The following is a 17,816-nucleotide window of genomic DNA, read 5'->3' as shown; positions in this document are numbered from 1 at the left end:
TAGTCCCAGCTACTCAGGAGGCTGAGGCAGGAGAATGGCATGAACCCGGGAGGCGGAGCTTGCAGTGAGCTGAGATCACGCCACTGTGCTCCAGCCTGGGCGACAGAGCGAGACTCCATCTCAAAAAAAAAAGAAAAAAAAGAATTGAGCTTCTGGCCTGGGATGTGGGCTTCTACCTGTAATCCCAGCACTTTGGGAGGCCGAGGTGAGGGTATTGCTTGAGGCCAGGAATTCGAGACCAGCCTAGGCAACATAATGAGACACCATCCCTACCAAAAAATACAAAAACTTAGCCAGATGCAGTGGTGTGCACCTGTAGTCCTAGGTACTTGGGGGACTGACACAGGAGGATGGCCTGAGCCCGGGAGTTTGAGGCTTCAGTGAGTTATGATCACACCACTGCACTCTAGCCTGGGTGACAGAGCAAAACCCTGTTTCAAAATAAATAAATAAATAAGGCTTCTTCTGCCCTTCTGTGTTACTTCCAGCTATAAGGTCACTTGATGAGCACAGCATGATTTCTCGAGCTGCAGCCATCACGTCCACTTTCTAAGAAGGAGGAGGGCAGAAGAGAAGACCAGAAATGGGCAGCCTTCAGCTGAATCAGCCCCTTTGATGAAGCCTTTCTGTTCCTTTTTTTTTTTTTTTTTTTTTAGATGGAGTCTTGCTCTGTCGCCCAGGCTGGAATGCCGTGGCGAGATCTTGGCTCACTGCAACCTCTGCCTCCTCGGTTCAAGCGATTCTCCTGTCTCAGCCTCCTGAGTAGCTGGGACCACAGGCGTGCGCCATCACACCCGGCTAATTTTTGTATTTTTAGTAGAGATGAGAGTTCACCATGTTGGCCAGGCTGGTCTCGAACTCCTGACCTTGTGATCCATCCACCTCGGCCTCCCAAAGTGCTGGGATTCTAGGTGTGAGCCCCTGCACCCTGCCTCGACGAAGCCTTTCTGGAAGCCCCGCCCAACAATGTTCATTTCCATGTCATTGGCTTCCTCTCATTGCAAAGGAGACTGGGTCTCCACGTTGTGCTTTAGCTAGCTGGGTGCTTTACTATTCCAAATAAGATTTCCATTGTACTATTGAGGATGGAGACGATAGCTGTGGGCAGACATTAGCAGTCTCTGACACAGTCCACCCTTTTTGTTACACAGCACAAATATGTAGATCCTGAACACAGAACATACTTGCTTCCCAAGAACAAGAACCCAGGTTCTTGGAGGTCAGACCAGGTTCATGGAGGTCAGACCAGGTTCTTGGGGTCAAGCCAGACCCTTTTTTTTTTTTTTTTTTTTTTTTTTGAGAAGGAGTCTCACTTTGTCACCCAGGCTGCAGTGCAGTGGTGTGATATCAGCTCACTGCAACCTCTGCCTCCCAGGTTCAAGCAATTCTCCTGCCTCAGCCTCCTGAGCAGCTGGGAATACAGGCACGTGCACCACACCTGGCTAATTTTTTGTATTTTTAGTAGAGATGGGGTTTCACTATGTTGGCCAGGCTGGTCTCGAACTCCTGACCTCGTGATTCACTCACCTGAGCCTCCCAAAGTACTGGCATTGCAGATGTGAGCCACTGCTCCTGGCCAAGCCAGACCTATTAGTCAGGCTTGGGTGTGTCTCTGGATGGGTTAGCATCACATAAATAAAAAGACAAGTTATCTGGCTGGGCATTGCAAAGTGCTAGTATTACAGGCATGAGCCACCATGCCTGGCTGTGCTTATGCTTGTACATGTCCATGTAAACATGTCTATGTACATTTTCATGACTGTGATCGCTTATTTGTGGGGAACACAGTTTGGGATATCTCATCTGCCCGACCCACCCAATGAACTGTGGGATGTGTTCTCACCATTAGCTCTATTACCAATCTTTACCTGGACTGCCATCCTTAGACTTTTATTTCTACTTAAAAAATGGTATCCCACTAGAATGGTTAAGAATTCCAGCTCTGAGCTGGGCGCAGTGGTTCACACCCATAATCGCTGCACTTTGGGAGGCTGAGGCAGGTGGGTCACTTGAGGTCAGGAGTTCAAGAACAGCCTGGCCAACATGGTGAAACCCCATCTGTATAAAAAATACAAAAATTAGCCAGGCGCGGTGGTGTGACCCTGTAGTCCCAGCTACTTGGGAGGCTGAGGCAGGAGAATCACTTGAACCTGGGAGGCAGAGGTTGCAGTGAGCTGAGATCACACCACTGCACTCCAGCCTGGGTGACAGAGTGAGACTCCATTTCAAAAAAGAAAATGGTAGGTGCAGTGGCTCATGCCTGTAATCCCAGCACTTTGGGAGGCCGAGGCGGGTGGATCATGAGGTCAGGAGTTCGAGACTATCCTGGCCAACATGGTGAAACCCCATCTCTACTAGGAATACAAAAATTAGCCAGGCGTGGTGGTGCACGCCTATAATCCCAGGAGAATTGCTTGAACCTGGGAGGCAGAGCTTGAAGCGAGCCGAGATCGCACCACAGCACTCCAGCCTGGGTGACAGAGCGAGACTCTGTCTCAAAAAACAAAAAACAAAACAAAACAAAATTCCAGTTCTGGATTTGACAGTCCTGAGACTGAACCTTGTCTTGGCCAATTTCTAGCTTTGTGACTGGGGCTAGTCTCTTAGTCTCTGCCTCCTGGAGTTGATGAGATGATACACATAAGTATCTGATAGGTATGTGATGGTGGCTGTGTACATCTTCATATGCCACCCAAGAACATCATCTTTTGCTCTTGTCTTTCTGTGGTAAAGGTTTTGTTTTCACTTCTAGGGCCTGCCGTTTGCTCTCAATGATAACGGTGGAATGCTGGTGCTTAACCTTGGAACTGCAGGCCCTCCTCACTGGTGTAAATAACCTCAGAAAGATAAGAAGAAAATGTTCCCACTTCTGTAACAGCAGAAAAATAGACATTAGTCTGCATCATAAAGATGGTTCAGATAAAGAGGTGAAGTTAGAACATCCACAAAAGTATAAAATTGACTCTTCTGTCCAGCGTGGAGAGAGGGGTAAGAGTATTAGAAGCCCATTCTGATTTCTGTTATTTTACTTTTTTTGGTTGCGCCATTGCAATCCAGCCTGGGCGCCGACAAGAGTGAAACTCCATCTCAAAAACAAAAACAAACAAACAAAAAAACCCAAAAAACCAAAACATAAACACAAACATTCATTAATAACATACACCCGGCCACAGACATGATTGCAAATACATACGATTATACATAAAGGCACAGAATACATATAGAACCAGAGCTACAGGATAATACCCTGAAGACTGACTTCCTGTTTTCCTGGGGGAAGGAGGTTGGTGTGTAAGTATGTGGAAAGTGTGGGGTTCAGGGACCACACCTAAGAGCCACCGGAACTATCCCTTTCTATAGAAACAGGCTTCGTGGTGGATGAAGACCCCATCATGGGTTTCCATCAGATATTCCTGTTGAAGAACATCTGCTGGGTACGGTGGCTCACGCCTGTAATCCCAGCAATTGGGGAGCCGAGGCAGGAGGAACACTTGAGGTCAGGAGTTCGAGACCAGCCTGGCCAACATGGTGAAACCGTGTCTCTACTAAAAATACAAAAATTAGCTGGGTGTGGTGGAGCACGCCTGTAATCCCAGCTATTCGGGAGGCTGAGGCAGGAGAATCACTTAAACCCAGGAGGTGGAGGTTGTAGTGAGCCGAGATCATGTCACTGCACTCCAGCCTGGGCGACAGAGTGAGACTCTGTCGCAAAAATAAAACCAAACCAAACCAAACCAAACCAAACATCAGTGAGGCAATGATGTTTGGGTTTCCACCAATGACATGTTCAGGCTTGCCCTGCACAACTTCAGCTGACCTCCTCTCCACCCAGCCCTTGCGCTGCCTCCTCCTCCCTCCTCTTTCCAGAACTATTCCCACTGCTCCAGATGCTCCAGATATGATGCACAAATGAGCAGGGCCGCGGCGGGAGAGGGCACAGTGAGCTGCTGCCACCGAGGTGTTGTGTGTGATGTCTGGACACTAGACTAGCTGCATCTGACGGGAGAAGTTTGTGTTGCACCAGCGCATGCCTCGGAAAGACTTAATGCAAAAGGTTGTCCTTTTTTTAGAAACACAAATCTGGCCAGGCGCAGTGGCTCACGCCTGTAATCCCAGCACTTTGGGAAGCCGAGGCAGTCGGTTCACGAGGTCAGGAGTTCAAGACCATCTTGGCCAACATGGTGAAACCCCGTCTCTACTAAAAATAAAAATTAGCCGGGCGTGGTGGAGCATGCCTGTAATACCAGCTACTTGGGAGGCTGAGGCAGGAGACTCCCTCGAACCCAGGAGGTGGAGCTTGCCGTGAGCCGACATTGCGCCACTGCACTCCGGCCTGGGTGACAGAGCAAGACTCCGTCCCCCCCAAAAAAAAAAAAAAAAAAATCTGACAAGTTGCTCTAGTAACCCAAAGAAAGAGAAGGAGAAAGCAGCTGCCTCACCCAGACAGAGTGGTTCGAATGTTTCAATGCCTCATGATACAATAAAACCACAAAAATTTTCGTAACAACAACAACAACAAAAAAAAAAAAAAAAAAAGGAAAAGAAAGAGAGAGGGAAAGAAACAGGCCTCGTGGGATGCACAGTTTACTTCTCCGCGCAAACCCAGGACTTCAGAGTGGGTGGGAAACTCCCACAGCGCTTGGGAAACCGTCTGTAGCCTGTCTGGATTTTGGCCCAATTCTGTGTGATTTTGGTCGGTCTCTTCCTGTCTCAAAGTGCCAGCCACCTTCCCAATTTGGAGCTAGGCGCGGGATCCGCAAGGTGAAGATTAAAGTGTGCTCATCGCTTGGGCCCGCTGTAAGGTGATTCGCCCCCCACCTGCTGGAACTCCTCGCCCGGGACCACCAATCCCAGCATGCCTTGAGAGCGCGCGGGGGCCTGGACGGGTCCCGGGAGGTCCGGTTGGGCGCAGAAGAAGCGCGGACCAGTGAAGGCTCTGGGAGCCCTGTCACTGTTGGGTTCCTTTCCTCCGTGTGGTTCAGGGATTACCACTAGGGACTGTGGACTTCTCCTGCCCCGAGCCCGAGATGCCTTCCACCCGCTGTGTTTTTAGGGGTGTGGCCCTGTGGGCTACATTTCCCAGCGTGCCCTAGGATCGTGGTCCTGACCTTTGCACCGCAAATTTCATTTCCCAGCATGCCCTGGGAGGTCACCCAGGGAAGCCTGGATATGGACCGTCTTTCACGGCTTTTGGGTTGTGGACTCAGTTTCCCATGGTGCCCTGGTGAACCCATTCATTCATTCATTCCAAAAATATTTGCGATCACGTACTCTCAGGTTCTGTTCTACGAACCAAGGACAAGTAGTGCACAGAAGACAAAAGTCCCTGCCCTCGTGGAGCTTATTTCGAGTTAAGGGATCAGGAAAAAACCCAAAATAAATAAAACCCAGCCGGGCGTGGAGGCTCACGCCCGACATCCCAGCAGGATTACAGGCCGAGGCGGGCAGATCACGAGGTCAAGAGATCGAGACCATCCTGGCCAACATGGTGAAATTCCGTCTCTACTAAAAATATAAAAATTAGCAGGGCGTGGTGGCGGGCGCCTGTAATCCCAGCTACTCTGGGGGCTGAGGCAGGAGAATTGCTTGAACCTGGGAAGCGGAGGTTGCAGTGAGCGGATATCGCGCCACTGAACTCCAGAGTGGAGACAGAGCGAGACTCCGTCTCAAAACAAACAAAATAAAACAACAATAACAAAACAACCCTGCCTCTCCCCGCACTCCCTGCCACGCGGCTGTCCAGTCGATTTCCTAACTGCCCTGGGGCAGCCTGCTCTTCGTCCCCTTTACCCGGTACTCTACGCTTCCTAGTATGCCGTGGGGCATCCCTCCGGTCTGCAGACTCCATTTCCCAGCATTCCCCGGAGGAGGCCCTCATTCGGTGATTTCCACTGGGCGCCTCGGAGCTGCGGACTTCCCAGTGTGCATCGGGGCACAGCGACTCCTGAAAGTGGCCAGGGGCAACTTCCGCTTATGGACTCCATTTCCCGGCGCTCCCCGCGACCTGCCCAGCACACCCTGGGGCAGCGCCGTGACGTCGGCGCGCCGGGCGGGGGCCGGGAGATCCCTGCGGCGGTGGGGGGGGCCAGCGGCAGTTCCCGGCGGCCCCCGGGGCGGGCGGGCGGCGGCGGCAGTTGGGGCTCGGCGCTCGCTCGCTCGCTCGCTGGGCGGGCGGGCGGTGCGATGTCCGGAGAGGATGGCCCGGCGGCTGGCCCGGGGGCGGCGGCGGCGGCTGCCCGGGAGCGGCGACGGGAGCAGCTGCGGCAGTGGGGGGCGCGGGCGGGCGCCGAGCCTGGCCCCGGAGAGCGCCGCGCCCGCACCGTCCGCTTCGAGCGCGCCGCCGAGTTCCTGGCGGCCTGTGCGGGCGGCGACCTGGACGAAGCGCGTCTGATGCTGTGCGCCGCCGACCCTGGCCCCGGCGCCGAGCTCGACCCCGCCGCGCCGCCGCCCGCCCGCGCAGTGCTGGACTCCACCAACGCCGACGGCATCAGCGCCCTGCACCAGGTCAGCGCCCCCTCCGGCGTCTCCCGGGGCCAGGCCCACCCTCCGCAGCGCCGCCTGGGGCATCCTCCTTCCCCGGTTCCGAGCCGCCGTTGCCAGTCTCGATCCGCCCCGTCGTTCCTAGCCCTGGGCTTTGCCACCCTATGCTGACACCCCGTCCCAGCGCCCCCTTACCAGCCCTCTTCGACCACCCTGCTTCCGAATTGGGGCTGCTTCAAGTGGCCCTGGGCTTTGCCACTCTGTGCTTACCACCCTGCCCCAGGCATCCTTACCAGTCCCCTTCGATCTACCCTCTTCCGCATTGGAGTCGCTTTAACTGGCCCTGGCTTTGCCAGCCTGTGCTGACCCCTGCAGTCCCCCTTACCATCCCTCCCTCGACTTCCCCTCTTCCGATGTTGAGCCTCTCTAGCCGGCCCTGGACTTTGTCTCTCTCCCTGCCCTGCCCTCTCCTGAACCTGAGGCAGCTCCCATAGCTCACTCTCGTCTATCTCCCTGGCCCTGGCCATTGTCACTTTGCGCTGCCCTCCACTCGCCGCCGAGTGCCCTTGCTGTGCCCCCTCTACTCTGCCCTCTAATGCGGCCGTCTCTCTCCTGAGTCCGGACCACTTTGAGCTCTACTGGCTTCTGCGCCGCCTCTGGCCCGCTGTTTCCCCTTTCCTGGCGGGTGCTGCTTTCACTGACCTGCATTCTCTCCCCTGAACCTGTGCCGCTTTCTGCCTGCAGCTTGTGGCCTGGGCCACCCCTACGGCTAGGCCCAGATCCTTCCCCACCACCTCCTTCAGGTTCCAGCTTCCTCCAATCCCTCTTCCCCTTGCTCTGTGCTGTGCGTTGCTGCCCAAGGATGCTCTTTCCAGAGCACTTCCTTCTCGGCGCTGCACCACGTGGTGTCCTCGGAGCGGATCCTGCCCTTGTCTGGGTCCTCTCCGGGCATCTCTGCTCCCTACCCCAACCCCCATGCCATCTTCATTCGCTGGGTTCCCTTTTCCCTCTCCTTCTGGGGCCTGTGCCATCTCTCGTTTCTTAGGATGGTCTTCTCTGTGGGATGCCTCTCCCTTGCGTCCCCACCTCCCCTTCTCGTAGGCCTGCATCATCACCGTTTTTCCCGACAACCCCAAAGTCCCTGTCTCCCTGGCTTTAGCCACCTCTCCATCCTCTTACTTTCTTTGCCTGGACACCCCCTCCTCCTGTGGATTTGGGTCACCTCTCACTTCTTTAATTCGGGCAGCTCCCATACCCCCTTTACCTCTCTAGTCTGTGCTCGCTCTTCCGGCCCCTGTCACGGCATCTTCCAGGGGTCCCAGAGCTCGGCTGGTCCTCTTCTTCCAAGCCGGGCCCCCATGGCCACTTCAGGACAAGATCTTGTGTCCCAGAGCCGGGACCACCTTATATTCCCAGGACCGATTAATATGGCTCTGGTTCTGGGTACTTTTATCTGTCCCCTCCACCCCACCGTGGGGCCACTAGGGACAGGACTGGTGACAGAAAGCCCCATCCTTAGGCCTCCTCCCTCCTAGTCTCCAGATATTGGGCCTGACCCCCACCTCCTTTTAAGCACATTCCTTATCTGGTGACACACCCCCATTTCCTGGAGCCACCTCTCTCTCCCCGCCAGAACCCCTAGGGTTTGCTTACTGATGGAGCCAGAGAGGATCCTGGGAGGGAGAGCTTGGCGGGGGGTGGGAGGTAAGGGGGATGCGCGACCTGCTGGTTCTCAGTGGCCGCCCTGCGCTGCCCTCTCCCAGAGCCTGAGCTGCTCTGGCGCGGCCGTCTGGTGCATTTCACTGAGCCGGGTGCTGCTGCTTCCTTACGCTTCCCAAGAGGAGAAGCAGTTTGGAAAAACAAAATCAGAATAAGTTGGTCCTGAGTTCTAATTTTGGGTCTTCACCTTTCTAGCACCGAATTTGTACTGTTCCTCTGTGCATCAGTTTTCCCTGTGAGATAAGGCCAGTAGCCGCCCCGCCCTGGCAGGGCTGTGGCGAGGAGGGCGTGTCCGTGTGGAAAACTCCCTTTGTGAGAATGGTTCGTCCTAGGTGTTCACCAGGTCGTGGCCGCCTCTACCCCCTTCTCTTTCTCCATCCTTCTTTCCTTAAAGAGGCCCAGTGCTATCTGGGACATACTCCTCCGCCCGGAGCGGGGTCCCGGGGCCCCTCTTCCCTAAGGCCCTGCTCCGGGCCCCTGGGTTTCAGTCCTTGGCAAGCCCAGGAGAGGCGCTCAGGTTCCCTGTCCCCCTTCCTCGTCACCATCCCATGCCCCTGGCTCTCCTGCACTTTCCCTACAGGGGTTCCTGGCTCTGCTCTTCAGACTGAGCCCCCTTCCCCTGCATCCCCCAGAGGCCCCAGGCCACCTAGTTGGCCTGGACCCGGCGAGAGGTCGCCCCAGCCCAGTCCGCCAGGCCGGCTTTCAGGTGGATTCTCCTCCCACTGTGGGGTGACTGCTTGGCAAACTCACTCTTCGGGGTATCCCAGGAGGCCTGGAGTATTGGGGTGGGCTGGAGTTCAGGGAAGAGGGGAGTCCCTTCTCAGGTTACGTGGCCAGCAAGCAAGGGAGCTGGGTTTGGGTCAGGTCTGGGTGTGGGGTGACCAGCTTATGCCGTTTGCCCAGAACAGCCTGGTTTTAACGCTGAAACCCTAAGTCCTATGAAAACAAGGACGGGATCACCGTCTCTGGGTGACTCTTGAGTCCCGGCCAGTTTCTCCACCTGGGGCTGTGTTTCTCCTGCATCCTTCTTGAGGCAGGTCCCCAAGCATCAGCCCCCTGCTATAGCAGTTTCTGAGTTCTTAGGGTACCCTAAGGGGGTACCATGTGGTACCCTAAGGTACCATGTGGGTTTATCAACCACTTGGTGAGGCTGGTACACTCCCCCCATTGCTGCCCTCCCACTGCCTTAGTGGCTAGGGGATTGGGGGCTAGAGTAGGAGGGGCTGGGAGCCAGGATTCTTAGGGCTGAACAGAGAAGAACTGGGGGCCTGGGCTCCTGGGTCTGAGGGAGGAGGAGCTGGAGCCTGGACTCCTGGGTCTGAGGGAGGAGGGGGCTGGAGCCTGGACTCCTGGGTCTGAGGGAGCAGGGGCTGGAGCCTGGGCTCCTGGGTTTGAGGGAGGAGGGGCTGTGACCTGGACTCCTGGTTCTGAGGGAGGGGGTGCTGGGCCTGGACTCCTGGGTCTGAATGGGGAGAGGCTGGGGGCCTGGGCTCCTACATCTGAGGACGGAAAGGCTGGGGCCTGGCCTCCTGGGTTGAGTGGGGGAGGGGATGGGCCTGGCCTCCTGGGTTAAATGGGGAGGGGCTGGGCCTGGACTTCGGAGTCCCTGGTGCCCAGGCCTCAGGCATCTTTCACAGGGATGCCTGTACTGGGCAGGTCCTTGAAAGGGAAAGGCCCATCGCTCTCCTTGCCCCCCTCCCCCATTGCCATGACAACTGGATGGAAATAAACGAGTCGAGTTCATCCCGTTCCCAGGGCACGTGCGGCCCCCTTCACAGCCGAGTTTCCATGACCTCATGCTCTTGGCCCTCGTAGCTCCCTCCCCCCTTCTCCAGATGGGCAGCTTTGGAGAGGTGAGGGACTTAGGGGGTAATTTATCCCGTGGATCTAGGAGTTTAGCTTCACTCCTCCCTCAGCTCCAGTTCAGCTCCCAGGGCCCATCCAGTGTCCACAAGGCCTGGGGCAGGTTTCGCCCCCAAACCCCTGGACTTTGGCTTTTGTCCCCCCAAGTTTTGGACTCCTAAGGGAAGAATGAGAAACGTTGGCCCGTGTAAGTCCCTGGCTGCAGTGCCCCGTGCAGAGGAGGCCTCGGTGAACTGGAGTGTGACCGCCTGGGGCCCGGGCACACAGGTGTGCAACTGTCATCTGGGAGTCCTGCCCGGGCCCCTGAGTCTGTCCAGCACAGGGCGGCCTTCCCCCACCCTGCATAGCCCTGGGCCCGCAGCTTCGCTCCTGCACAGTGTCTGCCGGGGTGGTTTCTAGGCTTGACCCTTGGAAGGACCTGGCTGAGTTTAAGGCAGGAGGGGCTGGGGCCAGGACTCCTGGCTCTGAAGGAGGAGGGGCTGGAACCTCTTCCCTAGTCGCAGCCCTGGAAGCGCCACCTGCGGGTGGTCAGGGGGTTTTGCTGTGTCTGACAAGTACCATGTGGGGTTCCCGCACCCGGATGAGAAGCCCCCTCCCTTCCCCGCTCACTTCCTGTTTGCAGGTAGCCGGGAGTCCTTTTGTAGTTTCCACTGAGCGCGGAAGGTTTGGCGGACCTGACCATTGGGCAATCGGGGGTATCTTAAACAGCTGGCGGCCAGAGGCTGTTGGGGTCGTTTTCCCACTGTCCTGGCACCATGTCCCTGGATCTGTTTTCATGGCTGCCTCTGGAGTCCTGCCTTGCTGGGACACCGTGGCTGGCGGAGGTGCGGCTGACGGCTGTTTCCCACCCCCAGGCCTGCATTGATGAGAACCTGGAGGTGGTGCGCTTCTTGGTGGAGCAAGGCGCCACTGTGAACCAGGCGGACAACGAGGGCTGGACGCCCCTGCATGTGGCTGCCTCCTGTGGCTACCTAGACATTGCCAGGTGAGGCAAGGGAGGGCTGGGCAGGACCTGGTCGGGGTGGGGGCCTGGACCCTCAGCCCTGACCAACCCCCACCCCCAGGTACCTCCTGAGCCACGGGGCCAACATCGCCGCCGTCAACAGTGACGGGGACCTGCCCCTGGACCTGGCCGAGTCGGACCCCATGGAGGGGCTGCTGAAGGCGGAGATCGCCCGCCGAGGTGGGCTCTGGTGTGCTGTGTGTGGGGTGGGGGACACCTCCTCACCTCTGGTCTCCAGGCTGAGAGCTTTAGAGGCCGCCTGGGCACCGAGGCTGACCCTGCTTGCTAGGATTGTCTTTCTGTGTGCCTCAGTTTCCTCACCTGTGAAATGGGGGCATGGAAGCCTGCCTCCAGGATTGCTTGGAGCCCAGCAGAGGCACAGGATAAGAACTCAAATCCCTACCAACTGGGATTGTGATTTCACTCCTTGAGTAGCTGAGGAGATTGAAATGCCAGGGCGGGGTGGGTGGGTGGTCGGACTCACCCTGAAGTGCGTTAGGTAGGATTGCTGGAACCCTGCCACAGGTCTTTCTGGGAGGGGATGCGTTTACTCGGGGGGGAGTAGGGGCATGCAGGGGTTGCCAGGGACTGGTCTCCCTGTCCTCTGAGACTCATAGTACCCCAGGAGCCTTCATATGGGGTCCAGGAGTCCCTGAAACTGTGGCCAGGTTCATTTTTCTAGAGAAGGGCTGTTGCTTCTAGTAGGTGTGTGATGGCCACACAGGATCCTTGGGTCCCCAGCGTGGCTTCTAAAGTCCTGGGCTCACCTCCCCGCTCTGCCTGTGACTGGCGACTCCAGGCATGTCCCTGCAGCTCGCTTCCCTGATTTCCTAAAACAGGACCACCGGCACCGCCGCATGGGGTGGTTGTCAGGGTCTGGCTGGGTTTGGGTGGAAGGGTGTGAGCATGGTTCCCTGCAGGTTCCGGGGGACCGTGTGGAAGGAAAGGAAGCCTGACGAGGAAACGAGATACCGGCAGCCTCCCAGACTTCTGACGCGGCTGTCCTTACAGGGCCGCTGGCCAGGCTGAAAAAGGATAGGATTCCTCAGGGGTTCGGGGGGCCACAAGAGCCACACAGGAGGAGTAGCTAGTGAGACACGTGACGGTGGAGATCTGAGGTTTGGGAGCCCTTCTTTGGTTGAAATGGGGAGTGGCTCAAATCAGTCCTAGACCTGGATTCTTTCTCCTCCCTCCCCCCAACTTTTTACTTTGGGAAAGCTTGAAATTTACAGAAAAGTTGGAACAATAGCATGTGACTACCCATATGACTTTCACTAAGTGTCACCAGTGTGTGGTGGTGGTTTTTTTTTTAGACAGCTTTTTGAGATATAATTCACGTACCCTACAATTCACCCAAAGTGCACACTTCAGTGCTTTTTAGTATATTCACAGGTTTGGGCATTCATGACCACATTGATTATAGAACATTTTCATCATCGCCCAACGAAACCCTGCAACCCCTTAGCCATCACCCCCAACCATGCAGCCTGCCCTCATGCAGCCCTCTCTGTCTTCTGTCGCTGTAGATTTGCTGTTTTGTATGCGTCACATAGAGGGAATCATACAGTATAGAATCATCAGTTTTTAACTTTTTGGTACATTTGTGTTCTCTCTCTCTGTCCCTCCCTTGCGATCTCTTCCCAGGTACAGACATGAACACATTTTTTCCTGTGCTTCCTCCTCCTTTTTCCTTCCAAATCTCCCTTCCTTCTTCCTTCCCATCCCTGCCTTTCCATTCCTGAGCTTTTTTTTTTTTTTTTTGAAATGGGGTTTCACTTTTTGCCCAGGCTGGAGTGCAATGGCATGATGGCATGATTTCGGCTCACTGCAACCTCTGTCCCTCTGGGTTCAAGCGATTCTCCTGCCTTAGCTTCCGGGTAGCTGAGATTACAGGCGTGTGCCACCATGCCCAGCTAATTTTGCATTTTTAGTAGAGATGGGGTTTCACCATGTTGACCAGGCTGGTCTGGAACTCCTGACCTCAGGCGATCTGCCGGCCTCAACCTTCCAAAGTGCTGGGATTACAGGCATGAGCCCGGCTATTTTGAGACTGTTGCAGACATTGTAAATCTTCCCCTGATGCACAGCAGGTATCTCCTGCCACAAGGAAAACCTCCTGCAGAACCACAGTAGGGATGCAACGCGCTACCCCTGCGTTGACCTTGAGGCCACACTGTTACACGCTGTGTTAACTTCGATGCTACACTGTTACCCACTGCACTAACCTTGAGGCCACAGTTATACACTGTGTTAACTTCGATGCTACACTATTATCCCCTGCACTAACCTTGAGGCCACAGTTATACACTGTGTTAACTTCGATGCTACACTATTATCCCCTGCACTAACCTTGAGGCCACTGTTACACACTGTGTTAACTTCGATGCTACACTGTTACCCACTGCACTAACCTTGATGCCACAGTTATACACCGTGTTAACTTCGATGCTACACTATCACCCACTGCACTAACCTTGAGGCCACACTGTTACACACTGTGTTAACTTCGATGCTACACTATTACCCCCTGCACTAACCTTGAGGCCACAGTTATACACTGTGTTAACTTCGATGCTACACTATTACCCACTGCACTAACCTTGAGGCCACAGTTATACACTGTGTTAACTTCGATGCTACACTATTACCCCCTGCGTTGACCTTGATGCCACACTGTTACACGCTGTGTTAACTTCGATGCTACACTATTACCCCCTGCACTAACCTTGAGGCCACAGTTATACACTGTGTTAACTTCGATGCTACACTATTACCCCCTGCGTTGACCTTGATGCCACACTGTTACACGCTGTGTTAACTTCGATGCTACACTATTACCCACTGCACTAACCTTGATGCCACAGTTATACACTGTTAACTTCGATGCTACACTATTACCCCCTGCACTAACCTTGATGCCACAGTTATACACTGTGTTAACTTCAATGCTACACTATTACCCCCTGCGTTGACCTTGATGCCACACTGTTACACACTGTGTTAACTTCGATGCTACACTATTACCCACTGCACTAACCTTGATGCCACACTGTTACACACTTAACTTCGATGCTACACTATTACCCACTGCACTAACCTTGATGCTACACTGTTACATGCTGTGTTAACTTCGATGCTACACTATTACCCCCTGCGTTGACCTTGATGCCACACTGTTACACACTGAGTGTGTTAAGTTTGATGCTGCACTATTACCCACTGCACTAACCTTGATGCCACGCTGTTACACGCTGTGTTAAGTTTGATGCTGCACTATTACTCACTGCACTAACCTTGATGCTGCACTGTTACACACTGTGTTAACTTCGATGCTGCACTATTACCCACTGCACTAACCTTGAGGCCACGCTGTTACACGCTGTGTTAACTTCGATGCTACACTATTACCCACTGCACTAACCTTGAGGCCACGCTGTTACACGCTGTGTTAACTTCGATGCTACACTATTACCCCCTGCGTTGACCTTGAAGCCACACTGTTACACACTGTTAACTTCGAGGCTACACTGTTACCCACTGCACTAACCTTGATGCTACACTGTTGCCTGCGTTTCTCCTTGAGATTGTTTGTCGCCTCTCCCCTCTGGTTCAGGACCCAGCTAGGGATCCGGATCTGGGTGATTTAGGCTCCCTCTGTCTGGATCAGTCCTCGTCCTCCCTTGGACCTCAGGGAGGCGGGGAAAGGCCTCCAGGGGGTCCGTGGCCTTTCTGCCACTGTATTTTCCTGCAGAAATTGCTCATAACTGGCATCAGCTTCTCAGAGGGGCCACGCTTCTTCCCTCCCATGGGGTGAGGAGAAGGCTGGAAGGGATACATTGGTGGGGGATGTTGGCTTGTAGGATCAGCCGGGAACGAAGGCCACTGGTGCCACTGGAAAGACTCTCAGCTGTGCTGCTCAGGGTGGGGCTCTGCTGCCCCAAATCACAAAGCCTCTGCCTGTGACACCTCGTGACACCCAGCTCCACACAGGAGCCTTAGAGGGGCTGCAGTACGCAGGACCTGGGTCACAGGCTGCACCCCAGCTCTCAGGTGGGCGGAGGCTTTTGCGCCCCCTGCAGGACATGCCGACATGATGCAGAATTCCCCGAGGTGCTGGCGTGCAGACTGGTGCTGGCCATAGTGTGGCCCTGGCAGCCACTCACAGGCAGGGCTGGGAGAGCAGACAGACCGGCCACAGGTGCGGCCATCCCCTTTGCTTTTCCCTGGCTTGCTTGCTGATTTCCTCTCTCTGGGTCTGGGGTTCAGTGAGAGCACGTGATCTGCTCAGCCAGTCACCCCGTGGCCTGGAGCTACCGTTCCCTTCAACACCACGAAGGCCTCTGGCCCAGTCGACTCGGGCTGAATCGGGCATGAGTCTTTGCAAGAACCAAAACCCATTCCGCCTGGCTCAGGCCAGAAAAGGCCATTCGAGGCCTGGAGCAGTGGTTCAGACCTGTAATCCCAGCACTTTGGGAGGCCAAGACAGGAGGATCTCTTGAGCCCAGGAGTTTGAGACCAGCCTGGGAAACCTAGTGAGAACTCATCTCTGTAAAACAAAACGCATTAGCCAGGCATGGGAATGCACTTGTGCTCCCAGCTACTCAGCAGGCTGAGATGAGAAGATTGCTTGAACCTGGGAGGTGGAAGATGCAGTGAACCACTGCCACTCCAGCCTGGGGGACAGGCGAGACCCTGTCTCAACTAAAATAAAACAAAAAAGGCAGGTTATGTACGCATGTTCATAGCATCGTTCACAATAGCCCAGAGGTAGGAGCAACCTAGTGCCCATCATCGAATGAATGGAAAATCAACATGCGGTCCTTCCATGCAATGGGATATGATTCAGTCTTAATCCCAGCACTTTGGGAGGCTGAGGTGGGCGGATCACCTGAGGTCGGGAGTTCGAGACCAACCTGACCAACATGGAGAAACCCTGTCTCTACTAAAAATACAAAAGTTAGCCGGGTGTAGTGGTGTGCACCTGTAGTCCCAGCTACTTGGGAGGCTGAGGCAGGAAAATCGCTTGAACCCGGGAGGTGGAGGTTGCAGTGAGCCGAGATCCCACCACTGCACTCCAGTCTGGGCAACAGAGCAAGACTCCATGTCTCAAAAAAAAAAAAAAAAAAAAAAACAAGATGGTAAATTTTTCGTATCATATGTATTTTACCACATTTTTTCCCCCCGAGATGGAGTTTCACTCTTGTTGCCCAGGCTGGAGTGCAGTGGCATGGTCTTGGCCCACTGCAACCTCTGCCTTCCGGGTTCAAGTGAATCTCCTGCCTCAGCCTTCCAAGAAACTGGGATTACAGGCACCCGCCACCACGCCCAGCTAATTTTTGTATTTTTAGTAGAGATGGGGTTTCACCATGTTGGCCAGTTTAGTTTTGAACTCCCGACCTCAGGGGATCCTCCCGCCTCGGCCTCCCAAAGTGCTGGGATTGCAGGCGTGAGCCACCTTACCTGGTCATAAATATATATATATATATATATATATATATATATATTTTTTTTTTTTTTTTTTTTTTTTTTTTTTTTTGAGACGGAGTCTCGCTCTGTCGCCCAGCCCAGGCTGGAGTGCAGTGGCGCGATCTCGGCTCACTGCAAGCTCCGCCTCCCGGGTTCACGCCATTCTCCTGCCTCAGCCTCCCGAGTAGCTGGGACTACAGGCGCCCACAACCGCGCCCGGCTAATTTTTTGTATTTTTAGTAGAGACGGGGTTTCACCGTGGTCTCGATCTCCTGACCTTGTGATCCGCCCGCCTCGGCCTCCCAAAGTGCTGGGATTACAGGCGTGAGCCACCGCGCCCGGCCTATATATATATATATTTTTAAAGGCAATTTATGGCCTTATGTAGCTAAAGTCCATGAGTCCTATGGACTTCAGGCATAGCTTGATCCAGGGGCACAAGTGAAGTCCAGAACGTCTCTCCGTCACTCTGCTGCACTCTGCTGGCTTCACTCTTAGGCAGGTTCTCTCCATAAGGCACTCAGTGTGGGTCCTAACTGCAGGCCCATATCGCAGCCAAAACAGCGCCTCTTTCCCAGTGCGTGATGCTCACGGGGCCACCTCGGTCAGATGGCAGCTCCTGAGCCCACCAGTGTTGCAAAGGTGACAGGAAGTCCTGGTGATGTGCCCACCCGGGAGCCAGGCTGTGGGCCAGTCACACTGAAACCATGTGGGGCAAAGTGTGGGTGAGGAAAGTCAAGATGAGGTCACAGGGGAAGGCAGAATGGATTTTTTAGGCCCGAGCAGCAGCTGTGCTGCAGGGACACACAGCAGCACCATGTCCTACGCAGAAGGGACCCTCCCTGGCCACTTTGCACAGGGGCATGGAACTGGCGGGAATGAGACATGATGTTTTTGAAGCATTTGAAGCCAACTCTCTTGGAATCCCAACATCCGAGTCAGCTGGACGAGGGGGCGTTACACTTGGAGGCAGGCGGAACTGACCATTGGTTCGCTCCAAGTGCTGACAAGGGCGGACCTGGGAGCTGATTTCTGCCTGGTGGGAAAGGCGATGATTACAGCTACTTTGGGAAATGGTTGATCGGCATCGATTATAGCTGAAGGCCCCATCTTTGCCTTGTTCTAGCAGTTCCACTCCTGGGCAACCTGAGAGAGGCCTCCCCGCCCATGGACAAAAGTTCATCGTAGTATTGTGTGCAGTAGTAAGAGGTTGGAGCCCACACTGAAGAGAGAATGGATCAATCACTAAACTAAATGAGTGATCTAAGCAGGGGTCAGCAAACTT

At 54.7% G+C, this 17,816-nt stretch overlaps 1 protein-coding gene across 6 annotated transcripts in view; it reads left to right on the top strand.

Moving 5' to 3' along the window:
* The first annotated feature begins 6,090 nt into the window (after nucleotides 1-6,090).
* PPP1R12C (protein phosphatase 1 regulatory subunit 12C) overlaps nucleotides 6,091-17,816 on the top strand; it is a 28,494-nt gene continuing 16,768 nt past the window's right edge. For 4 of the 6 annotated variants that reach the window (XM_015441556.4, XM_015441553.4, XM_015441555.4 and 1 more), the window contains exons 1-3: nucleotides 6,091-6,504; nucleotides 10,917-11,047; nucleotides 11,127-11,245. In XM_015441556.4, coding sequence (XP_015297042.2) covers nucleotides 6,184-6,504; nucleotides 10,917-11,047; nucleotides 11,127-11,245 — 571 coding nt within the window. In that variant the 5' untranslated portion in view covers nucleotides 6,091-6,183. Of the gene's footprint in view, nucleotides 6,505-10,916; nucleotides 11,048-11,126; nucleotides 11,246-17,816 lie in introns of those variants that run through there. The other 2 variants (XM_074024794.1, XM_074024793.1) reach the window with 1 other exon arrangement.

The sequence above is a fragment of the Macaca fascicularis genome, chromosome 19, assembly GCF_037993035.2.
Source record: "Macaca fascicularis isolate 582-1 chromosome 19, T2T-MFA8v1.1".
NCBI classification, from domain to species: domain Eukaryota; kingdom Metazoa; phylum Chordata; class Mammalia; order Primates; family Cercopithecidae; genus Macaca; species Macaca fascicularis.
The sequence above is the reverse complement of the archived record's forward strand: the minus strand, read 5'-3'. Positions and strand labels throughout refer to the sequence as shown.